The sequence below is a fragment of the Falco cherrug genome, chromosome 8, assembly GCF_023634085.1.
Source record: "Falco cherrug isolate bFalChe1 chromosome 8, bFalChe1.pri, whole genome shotgun sequence".
Lineage (NCBI taxonomy): Eukaryota > Metazoa > Chordata > Aves > Falconiformes > Falconidae > Falco > Falco cherrug.
Window position 1 is genome coordinate 44,458,534 of NC_073704.1, and position 21,886 is coordinate 44,480,419.

Genomic DNA, 21,886 nt, shown 5'->3' on the forward strand with positions numbered 1-21,886 from the left:
TGGAAGTCAGGATTATGCCCATGCACAGGATGGAAGACCAGATCTATCTGTGTGGGACAGGCACTGTTAGGTTCCTTGGCAGTGAGAAGGGAAGACTGAGGCCTCCTGAAAACATTCATGTCTACAAATACCTCACAACACCCTCCTTTCCCTGTGTCCTGGCACTCGGGGATCTGGGAATCTCTCTTGTGTTCCCTGGGAAGCAGTGGGGAAACGCCTTCAGCAGGAGAGCCAGGAAGGTGGCTAGGGCAAAGCTCTGGGACCACCTGGGGCACACCTCCTCCTACCCCATTAACACGTACTTCTCTTCCCATCCATGTCTGCATGGGTTTTACGCGTGAGGACACCGTGCTTGTAGGTGACTGCGTTCAGTGCTTGGGGGATGTCCAGGAAGGGGTTGCTGCTGTCAACAATCCTTGTCATTTTCTTCGCACTGGCTCCAAATTTGTCATCTACCAGCTCGGAGAGTGATTTCCTCAACTCGTCCTCATCACTTGGAAACAAAGTCAGAGAAGAGATTGAGTGGAGGACACGTGGGTTGGGTCACAGTGTGCCCTATCTGCTTTGGTTCTAAAGAGAGTTACTTATTAGGAGACTAGTGAGAGAAAGAAAATGAAAGGAGATGCAGGGACTGTAACACACAGAGTGTGCCAGTGGCGGTGATCTGGACATAGCTGGGAGGAGCACAGGTGACAGGTAACTGTCCCAGTGGTCCCACTGCAAGGTCACTCAAAACAGGTAAGGGAGTGGGTACCTGAACACCATGAAACTGCAGGCACACCACTGCTGAGGACTACAAGCATCTCACAGGGTGAGTCTCCAATTCTGTACCCTAAAATCAGAGCTTAATGATGTCTTTTGCTGAAGACCAGGTACCACCGGGGTGTCTCACTCCCTGAGAGGCAGTCCCTGGGGAGATAGTTAGTAGATACTAAACGAGCTTGAAGAATATCCTCTGCATCTCTGAGGAACAAAAGCTCTTCAGACATTAGGGAAATAGGCCACTTGATCAAAAAATCACAAACCCTGGAACAGGTTACACATCAGCTCCCCATTTGTGTCCTCAGGATGGGCCAGCAGAGAGTGAGAAATGCTGCTCATTTCCATAAAAACTGCTTCTCCCCACAGATCTCCTGGGCCTGGACAGAGAGGGCTGAGCAACTTAGGGAAGCATCCGATGATTCCACCAAGCCTGCCTCTTCCTGTTTGGTGTAAAATCTACTCTGGCACATAGGAACTACACCCTGTATGGGAAGTTACATTTCCCAGTGTCCCTGGGACACTAAGGAGGGAGAGAGCAAACAGGGAATTTCTGCCCTGTGTGATATGTGCTAACGTCTAAATGGTATGAGTGGTCACCTTAGGCTGCAGATTAGACTGGGACCAAACCTCAGCTGAGGAGTGACCCAGGAATGATCCACCAGCTGGGACGTGTACAGTAAAATGCCACACTTCCTCTCCTGAAGCAAGTAGATGGCCAAAGTATTAGACACCTCTTGGAGGAGAAGGATGATTTCTCAGCCCTCAGCACCCACAGGAGTCCTGGGGCTCAGGCAGAGACCAGACACTATGCCTGGGTGGGAAGTTAGTGGGGCTCAGTTCTCTGAGCTGTACTGGAGGGACTCCTCTGAGCTCCTGCTTGCTGCTGGGATGATGGTTGTCCACCTGCCTGTCCAACTGGGCTTTGTGAGCAAGGGCACTTCAGTCCCCAGGATGGACAAGGGCAGAAGGCAGAGGCAAGCAGGGAGAACAGGGTCTTGCCTGTGCATGGTTACGACTCAGCACCACTTGGTGCCTTCTGAAAGAGAACCAGGTACCCCACGTCTGGGAGCATCTGTCCCATGGCAGAGCAGCCCCTCCTTGCAGCTTGTCCCTCTGCCAACAAGCAGGACAGCCTGCAGCACAGCAGGTCCCAGGCTGGCATGAGGTGAATGAGGAGGTGCAAGGATACCAGCAGGCTGGGTGGAGAAGGGCTGATGCAGGGCTAGATGCTGCCGACTGGAACCACACCGCTGCCACAGGATGCGGGGGTGCTGGCATCCCTTGGCTGTGCCCGAGCCAGGGAGTGTGCACTGGCAGGCATTGTGTAACCACTGCCCGCACCCAGCCAGCAGATGCACTTCTGCTGAACTCTTACATAAACCATCCCACCGGCACCTTCTGCCGAGCCACAGAGCTCCCTCTCACGACTACCGCCCCGCCAACCCGGCCTCGGCTGCAGGGCTGGCGTGGCTGCTCTCCTCTCCCACAGCGGCCGCGCAAGATTATTTTTAAAGTGAAACTGATGCTACGTGACCTGCTAGGAAACCACTGCCCTGCCAGGGCCACTGGCTGGCTGCATCCCTGCCAAAGGAGAGACCAGCCCGCAGCAAGCACTGCTGCCGTGGGGGCACGGCTGGCAATGGAGGCTGCTGCTCTGCAAAGCTTGACACGGATAGCTGGGGAGGAAGGAAGGGTCAAACTGTCTCCAGACACATTTCTGGCTAGGACAACATGAGGAGAAGAGCAGGTGACGGAACTAATGGCCCAGAAGGTTCTGCTCAGTCCCATGACCCTCTGGAGACAAGACAGGTCTGAGGCTAAGAAGGGGCAGAGAGGAGAGATGGGCCCTGGGGTCTGTCACGGGCTTTCCCATGGCAGCGGTGGGGGGGCGCTGGGGCTGGGGCTGGGGAGAACAGCACACCCCTCCCTGAGGGCCCTGTGCTCAGGGCAGGCGGTGGGTGGCACAGCAGGAGGAGGACTGAGGAAGGTGCTGTATCAACTTGTCATGGAAGCCAGCTGTCCCCAGACTTGTTTCGGGGTTAACAAATGATCTGGAGGAGGAGACAGAGTGCACTTCACGTTGAGTTTGTGGATGACATGCAAGTGAGAGGTGCAGGGCCAGCGCTCGGAGGGGCAGAGCTTTACCCCAGTGCCGCACTAGGCTGGGGGGGCTGCGGGGGGGCGGCCGGGCTGCCCGGCTGAGGAGCAGCTCTGCAGAAAAGGCCCTGGGGCTCCTGGTGAAGACGAGGTTGAAGAGGAGCCAGCCTGTGTGTCCTGGCAGAAACAGAGACCAAGCGCATCCCAGGCTGTGTAACAGCGGCACAGCGAGGAGGCTGGGAGAAGTGACCATCCTTCTCTGCTCTGCACTCACTACATTATGTCTTGATACAGCAAACAGTACTGGGTGCCCCGTACAGGAAAGGGCATCAGCAAGGTGGAGAGAGTTCAGCAGAGGCTGCCAAGATGCCTGAGGGCTGGAGCGCTTGCAATATAAGAAGGGACTGGACTTGTTCAACCCAGAGAAGAGATGGCTTTGGGGAACCTCATGGCAGCCTTCCAATATGTGTGAGGAGGTTATCCAGGGGACAAAGCCAGGCTCTTCAGTATGGTGCATGGCAGGAGGACAAGAGACAGTGGCCATAAGTCAAAACAACAGCAGTTTCAAATGGGTAAGAAAAAAAATGTCAGTCTCAGAATAATTAAGCACTGGTTCATCGATCCAGAGGGGCTGTGGGTTCTCTATCCTTGCAGGTTTTCAGGATCAAACTGAACAACAACCTGAGCACCCTGGTCTGAATTCAATGCTGACCACACTTTGAGGAGGAAGCTGGGCTGGAGATCTCGCAAGGTCCCTTCCTGCCTAAGTGATTCTGATACTATTTCCAGAAGAAACTATGTGGAAGAGATGGAAAGTCTCAATGGCCAAAATAACCCCAGATCATCAGCTCCTTATGCAAAGACCTCTGAAACACCTGGACAGGGACCAGTATTTTATAGATGTTTAATAGCAAACAAAGACGGCATTCCCTTCCTTTAGACATGCCTGTGGAACCTGTGTCCACAGACTGCCACCAACCTCCCAGTTTGCTCTTGTGTCTAAGCCATAAGTAAACCCAGCTTGCCTACAGGAGGGACTTCAGTGCTTAAGGGTTTGGCAGGAAATATTCTGGGAGCTTCTGGGGCTACAAACAGGACTCAAGACCTGTCAGCTACTTTGAAAGACACACTACCTCTCAAATGCTTAACATATACTTACATGGCCCACTCCAGCTTCTCATTCTTGATGGAGTTATATAGTGTCTGAAACAAGAACATGGAATTAGCTGTGTCTCTCATGGAAGACATGTATGGGTTGCGGAGACCATCTCCTCCACACCCTATCTGTGCTCTTGGAGAGATACCTTCCTTGCTGAACTGTCCTGGGGAAGTATTCACCATAAGCAGGACAACTGCTGTCCTGCTGGACCCTTTTTTGTCTATGTGCTACACCAGGTATTGGACTGAACACATAAACAGCTGAGGGGTTGCTCAGAAGCCTGTATATGAAATTTGTAATTCTTGGTGTTGTGCCTAGTCCTGAGTGAATCCTGGTCTAGACAAAGATGGTAGAAGACTGCGGGGTATGCCAAGATACCTCCAATGTCTTGACTAGGGGAAAGTGACAGTGGAGGATTGAATGCTGCCCTGAGAAGCAGGAGAGGGATGAATGATCTTGGGGATCAGCTTTTCCAGTTCCTCCTGTGCAAAATTCCAGAGGCTTCCTTGGGGCACTGGGAAAGAAGCAGGAATGGGCTAGGAAAGCAGAATGTGGAGGTGGCCCTGATCATACTGAGGGGAGGGGTGAGGTCTGCTGGAAGACGGGGGTATCATCTAAAGCATGACATGACCCCCGTGACGTAACACTGGTCATTTGAACCTCCTTCCATACAGAAAAATCCAGGTCAGGCTGCTGGACCTACAGCAGGTGCGGACCACTGTGGTGCTGCTAAACGATATGGAAGGAGAAAATGCTCACTTTGGGGTGCTTAACCAATATTCCACAGTACTGAACAGAGAAAAGTATCAGTGCCAGATGGTCACATCTAGGGGTGAGGGGATAACTGGTGCATTGTCTGGTGCATCACAGAACTACCATGGGAGACAGGGACCCTTGGGACGCTCTGAAGGCAGATCTGCCACTAGTCTGGATAAAACATGACCAGGGAACAGACCTCTGGTGGATCACTGCAAGTTAGCAGAAGCTATCCATGTGCGTGCACTGGAAAATGCTGATTTAAGGGCTCAAAGCATCCCAGCAGGACAAGGTGGCACTACGGTAATAATGACAGCATCCCACTGTCTATCTATATCATGTTACCTTCAGCAAATCCTTTGCAAAGTCCTTCCCATCATTCAGCCCATCCAGGTTTGCTATGAACTGTTGACACGACATCTTTTTGCCAATATTCTGTAAGGCAAAGAAGCAGTTCATTAAACTTCTGGAAAGTTTACACTTTAATCAGTGTCTTATAAAGAACAATTGTACATGTGACGGTGAAGCTTGCATTTGCCCCAAGAATGCAAAGCTGAAAGGTCTTCTGCTCTGATTTTCTATTGGGCTCTTTGCTTTTTTGCTCATCAGCATTCAAATGTTTCAAATTACCTCTTTCTTAATGGTGGATATAAAACGCCTGAAAACAACATCTCCAGTTCTTCCTCCAAACTTTCTAAGTGATCTCACCTCTGGTCTCCAGGTTGGTCCTGGTTACAGGGCCTGTGTCTCAAAGCTCAAGACATGCACTCACTGCCTTGAAATTGCAATGCCTGAATGGGTCCCCAAGCCTGCTGTACGTGAAATTGCATGTGTACTGTCAGCCTCTGAAGACAGCCAACGGTGGGCAATAGCTTGTCTTTCACGGAAACTGTTATTTTTTTATTGCCATTATGAAAAGAGATGATCCAGCTACTGGTGCTGCGTGCACTCAAGTGCTGTGGCATGTGAGGGAAATGCACAGACACTGGGAGAATCCCACAACCTGGAGCACACTGATCACCAGCTAATGCCAAGACTATTTGGTGCTAATGCTGCCAGGTCATCTAGATTGCCTGATGTCAGTCTGTGGCATCTGTCTTCCCAAACCCTTTACTCCTCACCATGGTCAGGTGAGACACTTTCCCAGCCTGTGAGGGTCAAGGGGCTGGAGGCTGGAACTCTTTTTCCAAGCCTCCCTCTCCAAGGGACTGGAGCAGAGGAGTGGAGCAGTCAGTGAGAACTGTAGTTTTCTGAAAGAGAAGTCTGACACCACAAAGGAAAAACAGGTGTCTCCAGTGCCATGTCATACTGCAGCCTTCACACAGTGAAATCCCCAAGGACAGACCCCATAGTGACACCGCATGGAGTGGACAGTGGGGTTGGGGAGAGGACAGCATGAGCTGCCACCAGTGTTCTTAAGGATCCTGACACTGGGTGGGCTTTGCATCAAGCCATGCAACCCAGAAGGACCTGGGAGAACGGCCAAGAACAGCAGAGCCAGGACCCTACTTAGCATCTCAATGAGGAAGAAGGGCCTCACTGCATCACTGGATCACTGGGAGGGGATGAAGCTGCAGCAGATGATACAGGAGGTGCCCTGAAGGGGAAGAAGTGTTCTCTGTGCAAGAAAATAACTTCTTGAGACTGAAACCAGAAACCCCTGCCCACAAACATGCACAACAGATGACCTGCAGGCTTCTCCCCCAGTGAAGTGTAGTGAAGGCTTCTCCCCGGCAGAGAGTGAGGGCTCGGGATGGCCCCACACACGCGCTGGCCACCTGTGTGTGCAGACACACTCTTTGGCTACGCAGGGAGCCAGCACTGCACAGCTCTGTCTGATAGTCTTAATTATGCCTCTTGTTGAGATCAAGAAAAAGAGGAATAAAGCACTGCTACAAATCTGGAGTGCCTGGGGACACAACATGAGCCTCAGCCATCTTTGCCTTCTCACAGGGGAGCTTCTGGCTGCTGCCCATAACCAGACCCCATAGCTAGAGGCTACTGCCAGCTAGTGCTCAGTGGGTGCACACAAGCTGAAGAGCTGCAGGGAAACCTGCAAACACGCTAGGTTTTTCAGCAGAGGGAAGAGAGATAGCAGAGGGAAGAGAGATTTGTGTACTTGCTGGCTGGTGAATTACGCAGGGGGGCAGAGAAAAAAAAATCAGCAGCACAATGCCATGTGGATAGAGAAAGGAAGGAGAATGACAAAGTACATTAAGAAATGCAGTAATGAACCTCCACGAGGGAGGGAATTTGAAGGTGAGGCAGGGAGTTTGGAGGTGAGGTAGGTATGTTGCCTGAGACTGAGGCACCATATTACTTTGCAGAGAGAGAAGGTGACTAGTTCTACCCCTGCCTTCAGGCAGAAGAGCAGAGCGCACAGCAGATCTTTCTGCCTGCAGAGATCCTGTTGCAGTGATCCAGCAACGAATGCAGAGACCAACACATTTTAGCAAGAGTGGATACAGGATACAGACAGATAAAGTGCACAAGTTACCAGCCTCACAGATCCTTTTTTGGGTTGCTTGCATATTGTGTCCAGGACATATATTGATCCCAGGGGTTTTTATTCTGTGATCTTCCTCTTTCTCTCATGCAAGAAGATCTCTGAACTCAAACTGAGAAAGCAGCCACATCATGAAAAAGCAGCTAATTGCTGAGCAACTGAGAATGATGAAAACATACCCTTTCTCTGACAGCCAGAAGAGGTGATGGGAAAGCTCCAGTAAGGATGGTAATACTGTGACTCGGCTCATTGGGTAAGTGTGTTGAAGCACTGCAGAATTGGGGGCAGGATTCAGGCTGGCTGTCAGTAGGACTAAGCACAGGATACTGGGTGGCTCAGAGGCAATACAACCCCAAGTCAACAGTATCTTAACACTTCAGCTTGCTGCTTTGAGAAACGGGCTGGAGCCAGCCACTCAAATATAAAGCCTGCATGTGCCTGCAAATCAACACCAGCTGAAAAGAGAAAACAAAAAAACACTCCAGGACACAGACTTTGCAGCTTCACTTGACAAACACTTGCAAAGAAACAGTTCTATGCTCACAAATGCTTCATTATCAACAGCACCAGCACCAGGGACTGCCTGAGCCTTCGCATACTGGAATGGTATTTAGCAAGTATGGGGAATCCCAGGAACAACTCTGGAAAGGGCCACTGTGAGATCACTATGATGATCAGCAAGATCATCACATGTGGACATAATCTTCAGGGGAATGTATCTGCACACCTAAAGGTCAGATGTTGTATGTCCCTTGCAGATATATCCCCAACAGAGGCATTTTTCTTTTTTTGTGGTGCATGAGTCACTTACCAGCAACAGTACAAGCCAGAGAGGCTGCTTCACAGCCACACATACCTATTATTCCTGATATGACCCCCTGGCAGAAAAGAACTTCATCCCATCTTTGCTTGCTCCAGAGCATGCAGCAAAGCATAAGAAATCACTGTCGGACAATCAGCAAGCACCCTGGTGTGCTTGGATGGAGAGTGAGTGAGCGAACAGTGGATTAAATAGATGAGAAGGGATGGATAGCTAAATGGAAGTTAGCTCTGGGGACATGAGAAGGACATGAACCTGTTGAAGCAAGTCCAGAGGGGGCCACGAAGGTGATCAGAGGGCTGGAGCCCCTCTCCTACGCAGACAGGCTGAGAGGGCTGGGGTTCTTCAGCCTGGAGAAGAGAAGGCGCTGGGGAGACCTTATAGCAGCTTCTAGTACCTAAAGGGGCTGACCACAAAGCTGGAGAGGGTCTTTATACAGGGGCATGCAGTGATAGGACAAGGGGTAATGGCTTTAAGCTTGAAGAGGGTAGATTTGGATTATATGTTAGGAGGAAATCCTTTCCTGTGAGGGTAGTGAGGCACTGGCACAGGTCTGGAAGTGTTCCAGAACACATTCCTGGAAGTGCTCAAGGCCAGGCTGGATGGAGCTTTGAGTAATCTGGTCTAGTGCAAGGTGATCCTGCCCATGGCAGAGGGGGTGGAATTAGATGATCTTTAAGGCCCCTTCCAACCCAAACTGTTCTGTGATTCTGCGATTCTATGAATGGGTAAAGACAGTATGAGAACGGATGGACAGAGGCAGGTGGGTGCAGACACTGTATGAGAATGGAGAGATGCAGAGACAAGGCGCATTGACAGTGGTTAGAGTGCATAAAAATAAATTAGGAAGTATGAGACTGATCTGATCGTCAGTAGACAAGGCTGATTTGGCCGTCCCACTGTTTCAACCCACTGTAACTCCCCTGCTTACATTTGGGTTCTGGCATCCTCTGGGCCTCAGCCAGCTGCTGCTGAGCTGACTCACCCAAGATGATTGCAGACCATCTCCTTAAGTGCCCAGGATGGCTCTATCCACCTCCAGAAGACACTGGGCTGTAGCTTGGCATGCCTTAGCTGCTGCCGGGTCCCAGCATTAGGAGGCTAGGCAGGTGAGTACAGAGCTGGGTGATCAGTGGGAAAAGCACGTGCTGTGCTAAAGTCCGAGGAGGAGAAGCAGGTTCCTGGGAGCCAGAGGCCGTGAAGGGTGGATGGCGGGGGTGCTCTACCCAGCGAGGTATTAAACCACTTGAGCTTCTGGGCTGGAGGCCCCAGGCATGAAACACCTCAGCTGCGAAGTGGTGAGTGGAGTACATCTCCTGTGAGGTCCCCAGCGTAAGTATTACTGTGCTTGTACTCAGGCTCTTTTGACCTCCCCCAAATACTCATCTTCAGGGGAAAAAAACCCAAAAGTGAGGGTCACTGGACCAAGATGTCTGGTAGTGGACGTGATCTAGGCTACAGAAACAAAATCACCCTGATGCAGGGAATAAACCCACAAGACTTTGGGTACCAATGACCCCTGGGCCACGCAAAGCTGCTGCAGGCAGACTGGTGCCACTCTGCAGGTGACACCACCAGATGCTTGTGCCTCAGAGCTTTTCAGCTCTGCCAGTGCTACCAACACAGCAGTACTGCTAACACCAAACCATAAGCTTGGTTCAAGGAGAATATCACAGGGTTTGCAAGATTAATAGCGATCAACACGTGGAGTTAGAAGCTGCCAGGGATCCCATTTCAAGCTTTGTTCAGTGGCCATGAGAACCGCTGACCTGCTCTCTGAACAAATGCTAAAGCTTGTCACATTACAATGTGACTCTAGAAGCTGGGCTTTACCCAAGTACCACAACGCAACCATGAGTGCTAGTGATGCGCAGGTGACAATTTGCCACTGCCCTTCCATGGCCAGCAGCTCTGAACAAGGGATAACAGTGATGGTTGAAAAGGAAAATCCCAGAGCTTTGTCTCCAAGGGGCAGAGACGGAGCAGAGGAGTAGGTATTTTGCTGTAAGATCTCCTGGGGTTCAAAAAGCACCAGCAGAGCCAAGGTAGAGAGTTGCAACAACCTGGATTATACCAAAAGGCCTGTAACGTCTGTTGGTGACTGCTGGCTTTTAAACACCAACACCAGGTGATTCTGTGAACATGGAATGCCTCACTTTAAAGACAGTAAGTTTTCTGGACGATTTGGAAACAGAGTCTGGGTGCACTTGTGGTAGAAATTCAACAGTACTAAGGCAAAACTACAGTGTGGCCAGGTGCAAATATGTTTTAAAGCCAGTCTCATCACTTTTAAACCTGGCCTCAGTGTATGTCATGGTCACTACTGGAATGGTGAAGCAGCCTATCGTAGAGACACTGCTGCAGGGAACTGCCCCTTTACAGAGACACATCAGCCACCTTTTCCTAATCAAAAGGGATTTCCCACTCCATGGCAATACACAGTAAAACACCGGAACACGCACACACACAATATTAAAAAAGGAAATAAAATAAAAAGTGATATGCAATATCATGACAGCATCTTTAACAAAAAGGGGTGTGAGATCATGTCACCCATTCTTCTTTACACAAGCAGAATTTCATGTGATGCATATCAGCTGCCAATGGGTTGCTAAGTAGTGAAGGACACTGCACAAACACTTAGAAATCCAGACAAACAAAAATCCTTATTTTTTTAACACAGAAAAAAACAAGTCAAATGCCAGTGCTTTAAAGCAAAACACTAGAATGACTGCACTTACCACCTGGTAAAGGATTAAAGAGCAGAAAGAGAGGTTCCAGGAGCAGAAGGGAGGGGAAAAAAAAAAAAAAAAAAAGAAGGAGAGGGAAAAGAAGAAATTAATGTTACACATGCAGAAAACTAAAGAGAAGATCTTTCAAAGAAAAGCTCAGGCATTTCTACACCTGGTCAAAAGCAAGCTATTTTTAATTTGCCTTGATAGCACGAGACCATTTCTTCTTACCAGGTCTTTTAACCAGCTTGTCAACAAAAAATTGAAATGGTAAAGTTTTGGGAGGTTTAGGGTTTTGGGGCCTTTTCAATAATTTCTACATTCCCAAAGACATATTTTGGAAATATTTTTTTAAATTAAAAATACTACACAAAATAAGACTATTTTGAAGTGAAGTTGCATAGTTTGCTTTCTGCCACAATGCTGCCTTTGCTACTAAAAGAAATGCTTTGACGAAAATACTTCCTTGGCTCCAACCACTGTGGCTGAAGGATGAATGCTTTGAGAGACCCTCCCAGCAGCCGGCCCCACGGCTGTCCCACTGCCTCCAAGAGACACTTGGTGGACATTACTGGCAGCCATGTGGGTGGGAATGGACCCAATGGCCAGTGTGACGCTGGTCACAGGCTGCCTGTTCCCCAAAGGATGAGGACGTGGCAGCTGTAGCCAGCCTGGTGCAGACCACAGTGCACATCTGGAAAGGATGCTCTTGCAGAAACCAGTAATTCCCTTCACTGACTGAGGTGTTCACACTTCGCCACTGTCATGATGGCAGCATCTGTATGGTAATGATGGGGAGGGTCTCCCAGATGGACTGTCAGGATGGCACAGGTGAAGCTGGTGACCTTGCCACCTTTCCCATCACAGGTAAAGAGCACTCGTGTAGTGTCCTCTCCCCACCCCCATAGTATGCAAAAAAAGAGCTGACTGTAGCCTAATGTCCCCTCTTTAACAGGCTAATGAACAGAAATTCAGGGCAAGCTTCTGTAGATGCACAACAAGTTGTTACTAGCTGGAGGCAGAAGAGGACTCTGACGATACAGCTTGGAAATCATGGGCTTGTGGGGCAGAAGAAGGGTGTGTAGGTTTCACATCCACAGGCTGCTACCACAAGACAGCCCCCTGTGTCCCCTCTATCTTCACACAAGTTCTGGGGAATCTTTGGCTCCAAGTCTGAGCTCTCAGAGGGGCTATGAAAGAAGGTACTTCAGTGACCTGAGAGGTGAGGAGCCCCCTCTACCCCTGGAAAGGAAACATATCCCCCTGAAGCTCACAGCCATGCTCTATGCCTCACCATAAGGCTGGAGAGAGGGAGGAGATCTGGGGTCAATGGTAACTATCGCCTCCCACAGCATCAAGCAGGGCACAGAATCCATGCGTGCTCCCAGACGTGTGCTATGGCAGGGGTCTGCAAGGGTACATGATGTCCCAGAGCTGCCCTCTATGCCTATCTCCCCCCACAGTTATTTTTCCTCCCACTCTGCTGTGCTCTCTACACTGTGGTTGACCTTTTAGGAACAAATCCAACCTATGCCACCTGAAAGAACCTCTAAAAGGTGGCCAGAGATCTTACAGCCTCTGCTGTTTTCCAGCCACACTCCTGGGCACTGAGCTCTGCTCACACTGCTCTCTGTCCAGAGGTCTCTCTGATAGGACACTCCCCAGCAGCTGGCTGTAATGACTTGGGGGAAAGGAACAGCTGGGACTTACTTCATGTTTTTGGAAGGAAAGATCAAATCGAGACCTGTATGAAACCACTGATCCCTTGCAGCAGTTTCTGGGATGAGGGAAGCCGCAGGTGTCTGCACTGCAAGAAGCAGCATCACAAGTGGTGCTGCTGCTTGCCAGCCCCACAGAGACTGGTGGTGAGGACCTCTCCATGAGAGCTCCCAGGACAGGGCTGATGCAAGCAACAGGTCCTGGGTAGAAAGCTGCACTGCCTCTGCCTGTGTAAGATAACTGATGTCAGCAGGAGATATGCCTTTGGGTCGAGAGTGGAGCGACACTAAAAGGACTGTCCCCAGGTATGGGCCTAGCACCCAAAATTCCCCCTAGAGCTGGTAAGAGGACTCTCTGCCAGCCTATTTCAATTTTCCAGAAACACATCCTGCATAAGGAGACAGAACTCGATACTGAGAAAGAAAAAAAGAAGGATGCATCTCCAACTACTACTTACGTGGCCATGAAGGTCTGTGTTTAGCAGCATCAGGGCACAGGTGAGCGTATGAATCCCATCTGAAACACACAACAGCCAGATGGCTGTGATTACTCCCCTTCCCACGCAGTTTTTGTGTTTGCTGTCTTGGCGGCCCACCCATTGCAAAACCAAGGCTAGTTGCTATGTCTGGGGACCTTAAAGAATACCTGTTTCTTTCAACCGCATAAGATGGTTAAAAAAAAAAAAAAAGATAGCCTTTTTTCCCTCAGTCTTTACCTTTTCCTGAAATGATCACCAGGGCTTTAGACCAATTTTGTCAACGGCTTTTTAAAGACCAGACTTTCCGCCATATCCATTTTGTGCCGATGCCATTGTAGAATGGGGCAGAGACCCTGGCAAACAGCTAGTTTGCCCCCCGCTGATCACAGTCACCACAGGGATTTGTCCTGAGGTCTTTAGCCATCATTCCCAGGCAGCCTGTAAGTTCTTGAGATGTTCAACAAACATTACTACTACAAATGAGTGCAGCACTTCTGGCTCTTTGACTTAACAAAGCTCACATGAAGCTTTCCTTCCATTTGAGACAGCACAGCACCCTCTTCTGTACCAAGCAGCCTGGTGGCTTGCTGTTATTTCAAAACCATGCTGTGTCCTGAAGCTGTTCAGGGTCAAGAGACTAGTCTCCATGCACCACCCTCACACCAGTGAGATGGAAATGCACTCTGGCACATCAACTGGTCTTTGCAAGGACCTCACAAAAGGGCTAGAGAGCACCAGGGAGGAGGCAGGGGCAGAAATACTACAGCCTTGGTCTTTGGCCCTGCTCTTGGCATGACTTGATGTGCTCACACAGACAGGCTGCTCCACAGACCAAGCCAGATGTGACATGATAGCCCTGGCTTATTTCCTTCGTGCATGCTGCACACGGTGAATTGGTGACCTAGGGTTGGGCTGTGACATACCCCCAGGCTTGGCTGGGGAAGTGGCACTGGTCTCTCCTTGTGGGGACAGATGTGCAGCCACAGAGCACCAGCCACGGCCTGTTCCCATCCTGGTCAGCCACTAAACAAAGGCACCATTTGCGTGGAATAGTGGAACAGTGACAAGCCCTGAGCACCCTATGCTCAAGACCAAGCTCTAAACACTGCCAGCTAAAGGCAGCCAAACGCACAAGCCCAGGATGATGGCAACTGAGCACATGAGCTTCTCCCTTTCCTGAAAGAACTGTGGCCCGAGGAAGGAAGGGTTCCTCATGGGAACATGATATATTTCTCTTTGAGGGCTGACAGTCCTGAGGACATGGTATGACGGACATCTCCCTTCAAGAGATAGTAACTTTCTAAGAAAGATGCTTCCTGTGCTTTCAAAAGCAGCAGCTTCAGGCTTAGGACAATGTCCCTTCTCAGTGCACATTTTTGAGGCTCTGTGGGAGGTTCTGCCCTGACATCTTCACCTGGCTTTACTGTTATCACTTTGGTCAGGTAAATCATGTCCCACATGGCCCCAAGGTGGAGCTGGTGTCCCAAAAGCCTCTATTCTCTCACTGGCACTTGGCTCAGTTGCATTCACTTTTTCTCTCGGCTCACAGGGTATCTCAACACAACCATATAGTTCTTCCATGTCTGGGCTTCATCAGTACAGGAAAGCACTAATAGCATGTCCAAGACACCACCCCCTGAGAGGAAAACCAGCCACTGCACGCAGCAGTCAGCAAGGCAGTTTCTGCCACCTTCATTTGCAGCATCCCATCATGCAAGGCTGAAGTGACCCTTGGTGTTGCAACAGCCATGTCTCCATCAGTGGAGGAGTCAGTGGATCAGCAGGTAGTGATGCCCTAAAACGTTTTAGAGGGCTGTAAGACCTTCTCAGCTGCCTGATCATCTTCAGACAAAACTGCTTTGATTCTATCATGCCTCTGTGCCCACAGGCCATCACAGCCAGAGTAGATAACACACAGTTGCTCGAATTTCATCTTGGTGGAACACCTTTTGTAAGTTTAGGCTGGTGCAACGAGGAATTGCTTCCTGAAGAAAGAGCTTGCAATAGCTTTCTTAAATTATCATGCATCTAGTGCATGCTTTTGCAGCATCTGCCTGCCCAGCAGGTGCCATTCAGGCCCGGCTCTGGGTGGTTGGTTTTACACTCAGGCTCTGTGGCACACGTGCACTGTGAGCGTGCAATGGACACTAGAGCCAGGGAAAGAAAGTGGTACCTTCCGACGTGCTCTCTTCTGGGTTGCACTGGCAGTATCGCCGAGAGAAATGAATTAGCACCCGCTCCCGCTCCTGTGTCTCTCCCATCAGTGGGAATGCTTTCAAGAACGTCCTGCAAAGTGAAAATGATAGTTAAACATGTCATGAATCTATCTGCTGGGCAGCATCCATGCTAAGGAGGGAGACGGAAAGGAGGTCTCGAGAGCAGCTAGGAAGGCCTTTGTCCTCCCCCCAGCCCATTCAGCCCTGGGCCCCTGCAGGTACAATGCAAAGGGTGTCTATGGAGCCAGCTCTGAGCTGTGTAGGGAAATGTGCTGTCAGCTGAGATCTGACCCACCTGTGGCTTGATGGCACCAGGATGGGTCGTCTGTCCCAAGGGAAGAAGTTGCTCCCACTTGCTCTGATTTTGTACAGGATGGGATTCCTGGGAAAGCTGCTCTCCACCATGGGGAAGCAGGCTGGGGGCCCTCTTGTCGAAGCCCACTTTTCATGGCAGTACTTTGTGCGAAACATGACACCAAAGCAAAGATTAAATGACAACCTGGAGCTGCCTCCAGCCCTTGTTCCTATCAGACAGGCAGCCCCCGGTGGCACCAGGAAGCCTGGGGGAGAAACCCACCACACTGCTCCGCTCTGCCCAGCCCGAGCCCTGCGCGGGAGCACCAGAGACCAGCTCACCTGAGTGCTTTGTCAAGGGTCAGGCCGGTGAAGTCAAAGAAGCTGAGATACTCCTCTGCTACCAACTTGCTAAATTCGTTACTGTAATTAAAGAGGGAGTAGTCAGCCCTTTCATTGGGGAAGAAGACTGTCTACAAGAAGAGCAGCAGACTGCTGTCTCCTGGCCAGCCCAACTCCCAGCAAGATGCCACAGATGTGATCCCAGACCCAGGGGGACTTTCTCCCAGCTTGAAACACTGCTGGAGGACCCCTGACCTACAAGGGGTCCTAATGTGCCCACAGCCTAGCAACTTGTCTGCCAGCCTTAAACACCTGAGAATGAGAGGTGCCTGCCCCCAGTGCATCCCTCCGCTGTGCTGCTGGCCAGGCAGAGCCTCCTCCCCAGTCAGCCGGGAGGAGGTGGCCATGAGGATGCGGCCATGAGGATGCTCTGTGCTCATCGATCACCTTCTCTCTTACCTAGTCCTCTCCCATTGCTGGACACATCCCCTCCTCCTACTGCAATATTATTGCTCTCCACTTCACATTGGCCCCCATCCCACCCTCTCACCGCAACACCTTGCCAGCATGCCAGATGGATGCCGCTGGGGACTGGAGCAGGGTAGCCCAGGTGAGCTTCTGGCCCTGCTCATCCATGGATGCTTCTCCAGAAACCATTCCCCTGCCACAGTTTTGAAGGATGGTCGAAGAAGTGTGGCCTTTAAAGCTAGAATGGGTGCTAGTTACGTTCCTCTGTCTACACAACTCAGGCAGCAGAAGTGCAAGAATAATCAATGAATGCTGGCAAGAAACAGGAGGTGACCTCAATGCACTCAGCCTTTGCCATACACAATTCCTTTTCCTCCTCCTCACCAAACAGAAAGCATATCGCTAAGCATTGCACATCCAGTTTCATGCAAGGACATGTTACAAGCAGAACTCATTGCTTTTCCTGCAGCCTTGTTTCATCTTCTCCTGTGAGGCGAATGCTGTAAAGCCTCTGGCATGGGTGCTGATTGGAAGCATAACACACTGCAGGATCAGGCAAAGCAGCATGTCAGCTCCAGGGGAGAGGTCCAGGCTGAGTTTTGAGGGGTGGGACATAAGTATTGGTGCTGGAATTTGTGCAGCAGACTGTTTCAAAGCCATATGAAACCACAAGGCCTCACACTCATAAAATAATCTTATAATTTGGGATTGCTAGCTCCGGGAAAGAGCGTGTCTTCAAGGGTCCATGGCCCCCCAGGTTACTCTGTCTGAAGCAGTGCCACAACAACTGGCATGCAGATTCCTGGCAGCGCCCCAGGGAGTCTTCTCCAGTTGTCCTGGAACTTCACAGCAAGGTGATGTGAGATGGGGAAGACGACCACGTGTTTGTGAAAGATGTCACCACATCTTCATCCCTGTGCAAAAGAACGAGCAGAACCAAGCAAACCCCAGGCCCCACTGGGAACCTCTCAGCTCTATGCCTGCAGAAGACTTCATGCATTGGCTGTGCGAGGGCTGGGAACTAGCCAGTGCTCTCCCTTCCGCAGGTCAGGTCCCACCTCACACATGCAGCTGTAGTCCCACAGAAGAAAAGGTTGGATTATTTCTGTTCTGGCACCTACTTACCAGGTCTCCTGGGAACCAACATGAGCACTGTGGGCACTGGGCACACAGCAACCACTGCCATGCACTGCAGCGATCCAGAGGGCAGAGCGGTGGCTGTCTCCCCCCACTTAACCTCAAGTTGAACTCGAAGGACTGGCCTTGACCAAGGTTCGCTAAAGCCAAAACACTTGGTGGGGCTATAGCCCAGCACATGTCTTGGGTGGGCTGGGTTGCCCTTCAGGTCTCTCCATGGCCTACACCCTAATTTACACTCCTAACTAGGTCTATAGTCAGGCAGGAAAAAGCAGGTGGGAGTTCCCCTTCACCCCACTCTTCCATCAGGGCAGCCCAGGAAGGCAGGCAGGCAGGCATCGCTGCCTGACCCCCAGCTCACTGGGTCGTGCTGAAGGCCAGGAGTCCACAGGGAACCTGTGAGCCCCAGGACGTGAGGTCCATGCCAGCTGCTGCAACGCCAGCAGTTCCCAGCCTGGGTGCCCATCTCGCCTTCCTGTGTGCCTCACTGGGTCCCGCTCAGCTTGGAAAAGGTCCAAGCAGGGACACCAGCCCTGCCAAGGGAATGAGACAGTGCTGCAGGATACGTGGAGACAGCCAGCCCCCAGGAAGCAACAAATTCCTATGCCGAGCCAGGGGCTCAGTGGCATTGATGGGACCCTTCTCCCTGAGCTCCAGAGCCAGTTAAGACGCCCCAGGCGTGCCTGTGACGCAGAACTCTGGCACTGGCCAAGGCAAGACCATGGCCTACACTAAGGTGGGCTTAGGTGTTTGCTCTTTTCTCCTCATTCAAGAACTGGCCTCCTCTCCCTCTGCGCCAGTCCCAGCCCCTCCTGCAGAACAGGTAACACCTCCACCACGCAGCTCAGACACAACAGAGATGTCCCCACATGAACAGCAAAGTGATTCCCACAGGGACATGCCTGGCATTCTCTGGCTGGTGGCCCTGCCACACAGGCAGCCTCTGCAGACCTCCTCTCACCTTACACCCCAGCCTGATGCTCCCCTGCTCTGCCTGGCTTGGAAAGGTCCAGGCACCAAGAGTGCTCACTGATCTGCTGGGTCACAAGCCACCCCAGGGGTAACACAGGAGCCCTGGCCTTTTCCCACAGTTTCATTCCTGCACAGCTGGACGTGGACAGAGGCGTGCTGTTTTATAGCCGGGATCACACTATCCTACAGACCTAAGCCTGTATTTTCAGGGATCCTTTTTGTGCCACAGTCACCTGGGTCAAAAAAAGATTGTCCACAAGAAGTTTGGCTAAGTAAAATTCACCTGATCTAGAAAGGAGGTAAATGCACTGTGTGCCCATGCCATGCTGCCCGTGGGACAGACCCCTGGTTCTCAGCGCACTGCGATGCTGAAACTGTGCTCTGCTGCTTGCTCCATCACTGCCTGTGGGGTTTTGTCCACACAGTGCTCCCTTGGGAAACCCTGCAAGGAGCACCTGGCACTGCCGGTGCTTCATGGCCTGGCAGCTGAAACAGCTCAGCCTCCATCCAGCAAGAGACATGAGACCGCAAGTAGTGATGGAGCTGAGACAATGCCACAGACCAGTCCAGGAACAAGAATCTTCCATGGAGAGTTCAGCTGCCAAAACACATGCTCTTCAGAGAGATGAAGGTGATTTCTGGATTTGAGGTTAATTTCACAGAATTTTGTCAGCTGCACTTTCTCGTTCATCAAGCCTTTTCTATTTGTTTGACAAGGATGAGTGGTTTTGGGTTTGGTTTGGTTTAGGCTTTGTTTTCTTTTTATTTTTTTCCTGAGAAAATTGCCAGTGTTCACAAAGGAAAAAAAGGGGTTAAAATGAACTAAAAAGCTTTAAAATTAGATTTTACTTTTTGCACAATCATCCTAGCCAGCCCACCTCCTACATGGAGCTGGCCTGAAAGCATCACTTAAATCCTATTCCCACCACTGTAAGTTGGTCTTACACTGTCTTAAGTGAGCAAGACCAACTTAAAACACAACTATCCTCATCCTTCTTCCCTTCCTGCTCTGCAAATCCACCTGCTTGGTCAAAGAACCTGCAGCTCTATTCAGGTTTTGTGCTGGAAAATTACGTGGATGACAAAACCCCAGCTGATCAAAACAAAAGTTTTCTTTTAATGGCTGTGTCAATTCCCAAATGTGGGTCACCAAACAGCTTCCCAAGGCACAAGGATTGCAAGTGTGAGCGAGGGCTGCAGAAACGAGCAAAGGGACACACTCAGATGCACCCCCAGAGACCCACTTCTGGGCACATCCCCCACCCAGTGAGCTGTCGTGGCAAATTTGCGAGAAAGGAGAAGGATGTTAGACCTGAGGCAGCAGCAGCCAGCAATGCACCTGCTACAAGAACCACAGCAAAAAAGAATGGGGATGCTGCCAGGTGATAAAAAGAGCCTCTCTAGGAAACCATTCACGGGCTCCTTCTGTCCCAGGACTAAGTTGGGAGTCACAATCTTTGGTACTGAAAGGCTGCGTATTTGTCAAAGATCAGTTGTGTTCTGCTGATCTGGACAGGAGTGAGACATTTTAAGGACATAAAAAAAACAACAGCAACACAGGTTATATCTGATCCAGAAGAAGGATGATGGGGATTGGTGCCCTCACACTCACTGGCATCCTAAAAAATCTGCTACTGCTACACTCATTAGTCTCTCTCAGAAATCCCCTCTCACTTTTGATTAAATACTTTTTACTTCCTTTTTGTCTTATTCAGACAAATCTACCAGTGAGGTGCTTGGACCTCTGGTGTATACCTGGCTGTCCATCAAACCCTTCATGCCATCTATACAGACTGGGTCAGGAGGCACAGCAGCAAGATTTTGGGGTGCAGACACGAAAAACCTGGGGACTGGCAGGGAGTCCAGTGCAGATCCAGGTCTGGATTCCAAACCCTTCAGCCTGGGGACTGCTTTTGAGGGGGGTCTTTCTGGGCCCTTACCAAACACAGGAAGCTCTTGATCTGGTGGCAGCCTGTGGCCATTGATGCCCAATACAGGCGGGCTGCTTGTAGAATTCAGGCTGCAAGGGCATTGGGCTTGGACCAGTTTCAACTGGAAGGATCTCCAACAGCCCCGACTCCATCCAGCAAGCCCTTGTAACAGCAGGCTTGTCCCTCTCTGCCTCTGTTCTGTCCTACCAGCACAACCAGTGCTCCCCCCAGACCCTACCCAACACAGCTCTGTTTCTGCTGGCCATGCCCAATGCTGCCATCTCCATCAACCCACCTGCAGGGCTGGCTGCCACCCAAAGCCCCACTTACTTCTTCCCAAGTTGGCGTGCTACATCACAGCGCTTGAACCCCTCAAGGTTGTAGAGGCGCTTAGCCAGCCTCTTGGCGGCCTCGCTATCTGCCCTGCAGCCGTTTGCCAGGGTGTCTGTGCTGCCCTGGTCCAGCTGCTCCGTGCTGCCCATGTCAGAGTCTGAGTCGGAGAGCGCGTCTTTCAAGCTGGCATCACTATACAGAAAGAGGAAACAACTGAATGAGAAGCAACGTGACTTGGAGAAACCCACATAAAATGCCACACAACAATATGTTTGTGAAGTGGACAGTGGACAAACCCTCTTTCATTTCAGGTCAAATGAAATAGTACAATTTATTTCAAATTCGTAGAAAAAGACTGGAGAGAAGGTGACTTCTCCCTGAGAAATGAGGATGCATCTGCTTAAAGCAAGCAGACCCATCACCTTTTTAAGCTTCCTCTCTTTCCACTAGTAGGGAAAAGGCTACCAAGCTCTTTCAGAGCTTTGAACACTCAGGAAACCTAAGGGATAGATGGCATGCTTTTCAGTTCAGGTTATTGGCTGAGGATGAGAAACTGCACTTACATAAATCGTGCCAATGGGACTGGCACCACATCTGCTGTCACTGGGGGGCTGCTCCTCTCCTAGCTGCCTACTGGCATTGTGGCCAGCTGTTGTACAGACAACATGCTGAGCAGCCCCACTGGCACCACATAGGTGGGGCTGTGTCCCTTGATTTTATTGCCCAAGGCCAGTCAAGGCACCTGTTAATGTGGTTTTGGGCAGTGGACTCACTGAAGGCCTGATAGTTAGCTGGACGCACGGCCTCGGTCCAGCTCTCCCACGCCCTCACTGCTCAGATGAATGGTGATTCCCTCCAGAGCAAATGTGGACACCAAGTGCCCAGCCTTGCTTTTCTGGGTTCCTGCAGGACCCTGCAACTCACCTGCAGTTTGGGGTCTTGGGTCTGAGAACAGGGAGGACTCAGGCACAAATCCACTGGGGACTGGCTGGTTTAACACCATGAGCACTTGGGTCCCCAAGCACCAGCCCTAATGTATGGGTAGGAAATTTCTTCCTGTCGGTGTTTGGCTTCTCTGCCATGACAGCACATGAGAGGAGGCATCAAGGGGGAAAAAAAAAAAAAAAAGCAGCTCCATCTCTATCATGTCCCCTGAGCCTTGCT

At 50.7% G+C, this 21,886-nt stretch overlaps 1 protein-coding gene across 4 annotated transcripts in view; it reads right to left on the bottom strand.

Moving 5' to 3' along the window:
- Positions 1–21,886, bottom strand: part of PSD2 (pleckstrin and Sec7 domain containing 2) — a 78,903-nt gene that overhangs the window by 13,793 nt on the left and 43,224 nt on the right. For 2 of the 4 annotated variants that reach the window (XM_055719031.1, XM_055719030.1), the window contains 7 exons: positions 20,720–20,914; positions 15,882–15,962; positions 15,203–15,315; positions 13,007–13,067; positions 5,120–5,210; positions 4,019–4,062; positions 303–493 (listed from right to left, as the gene is read on the bottom strand). In XM_055719031.1, coding sequence (XP_055575006.1) covers positions 303–493; positions 4,019–4,062; positions 5,120–5,210; positions 13,007–13,067; positions 15,203–15,315; positions 15,882–15,962; positions 20,720–20,914 — 776 coding nt within the window. The remainder of the gene's footprint in view (positions 1–302; positions 494–4,018; positions 4,063–5,119; positions 5,211–13,006; positions 13,068–15,202; positions 15,316–15,881; positions 15,963–20,719; positions 20,915–21,886) is intronic. The other 2 variants (XM_055719032.1, XM_055719033.1) reach the window with 2 other exon arrangements.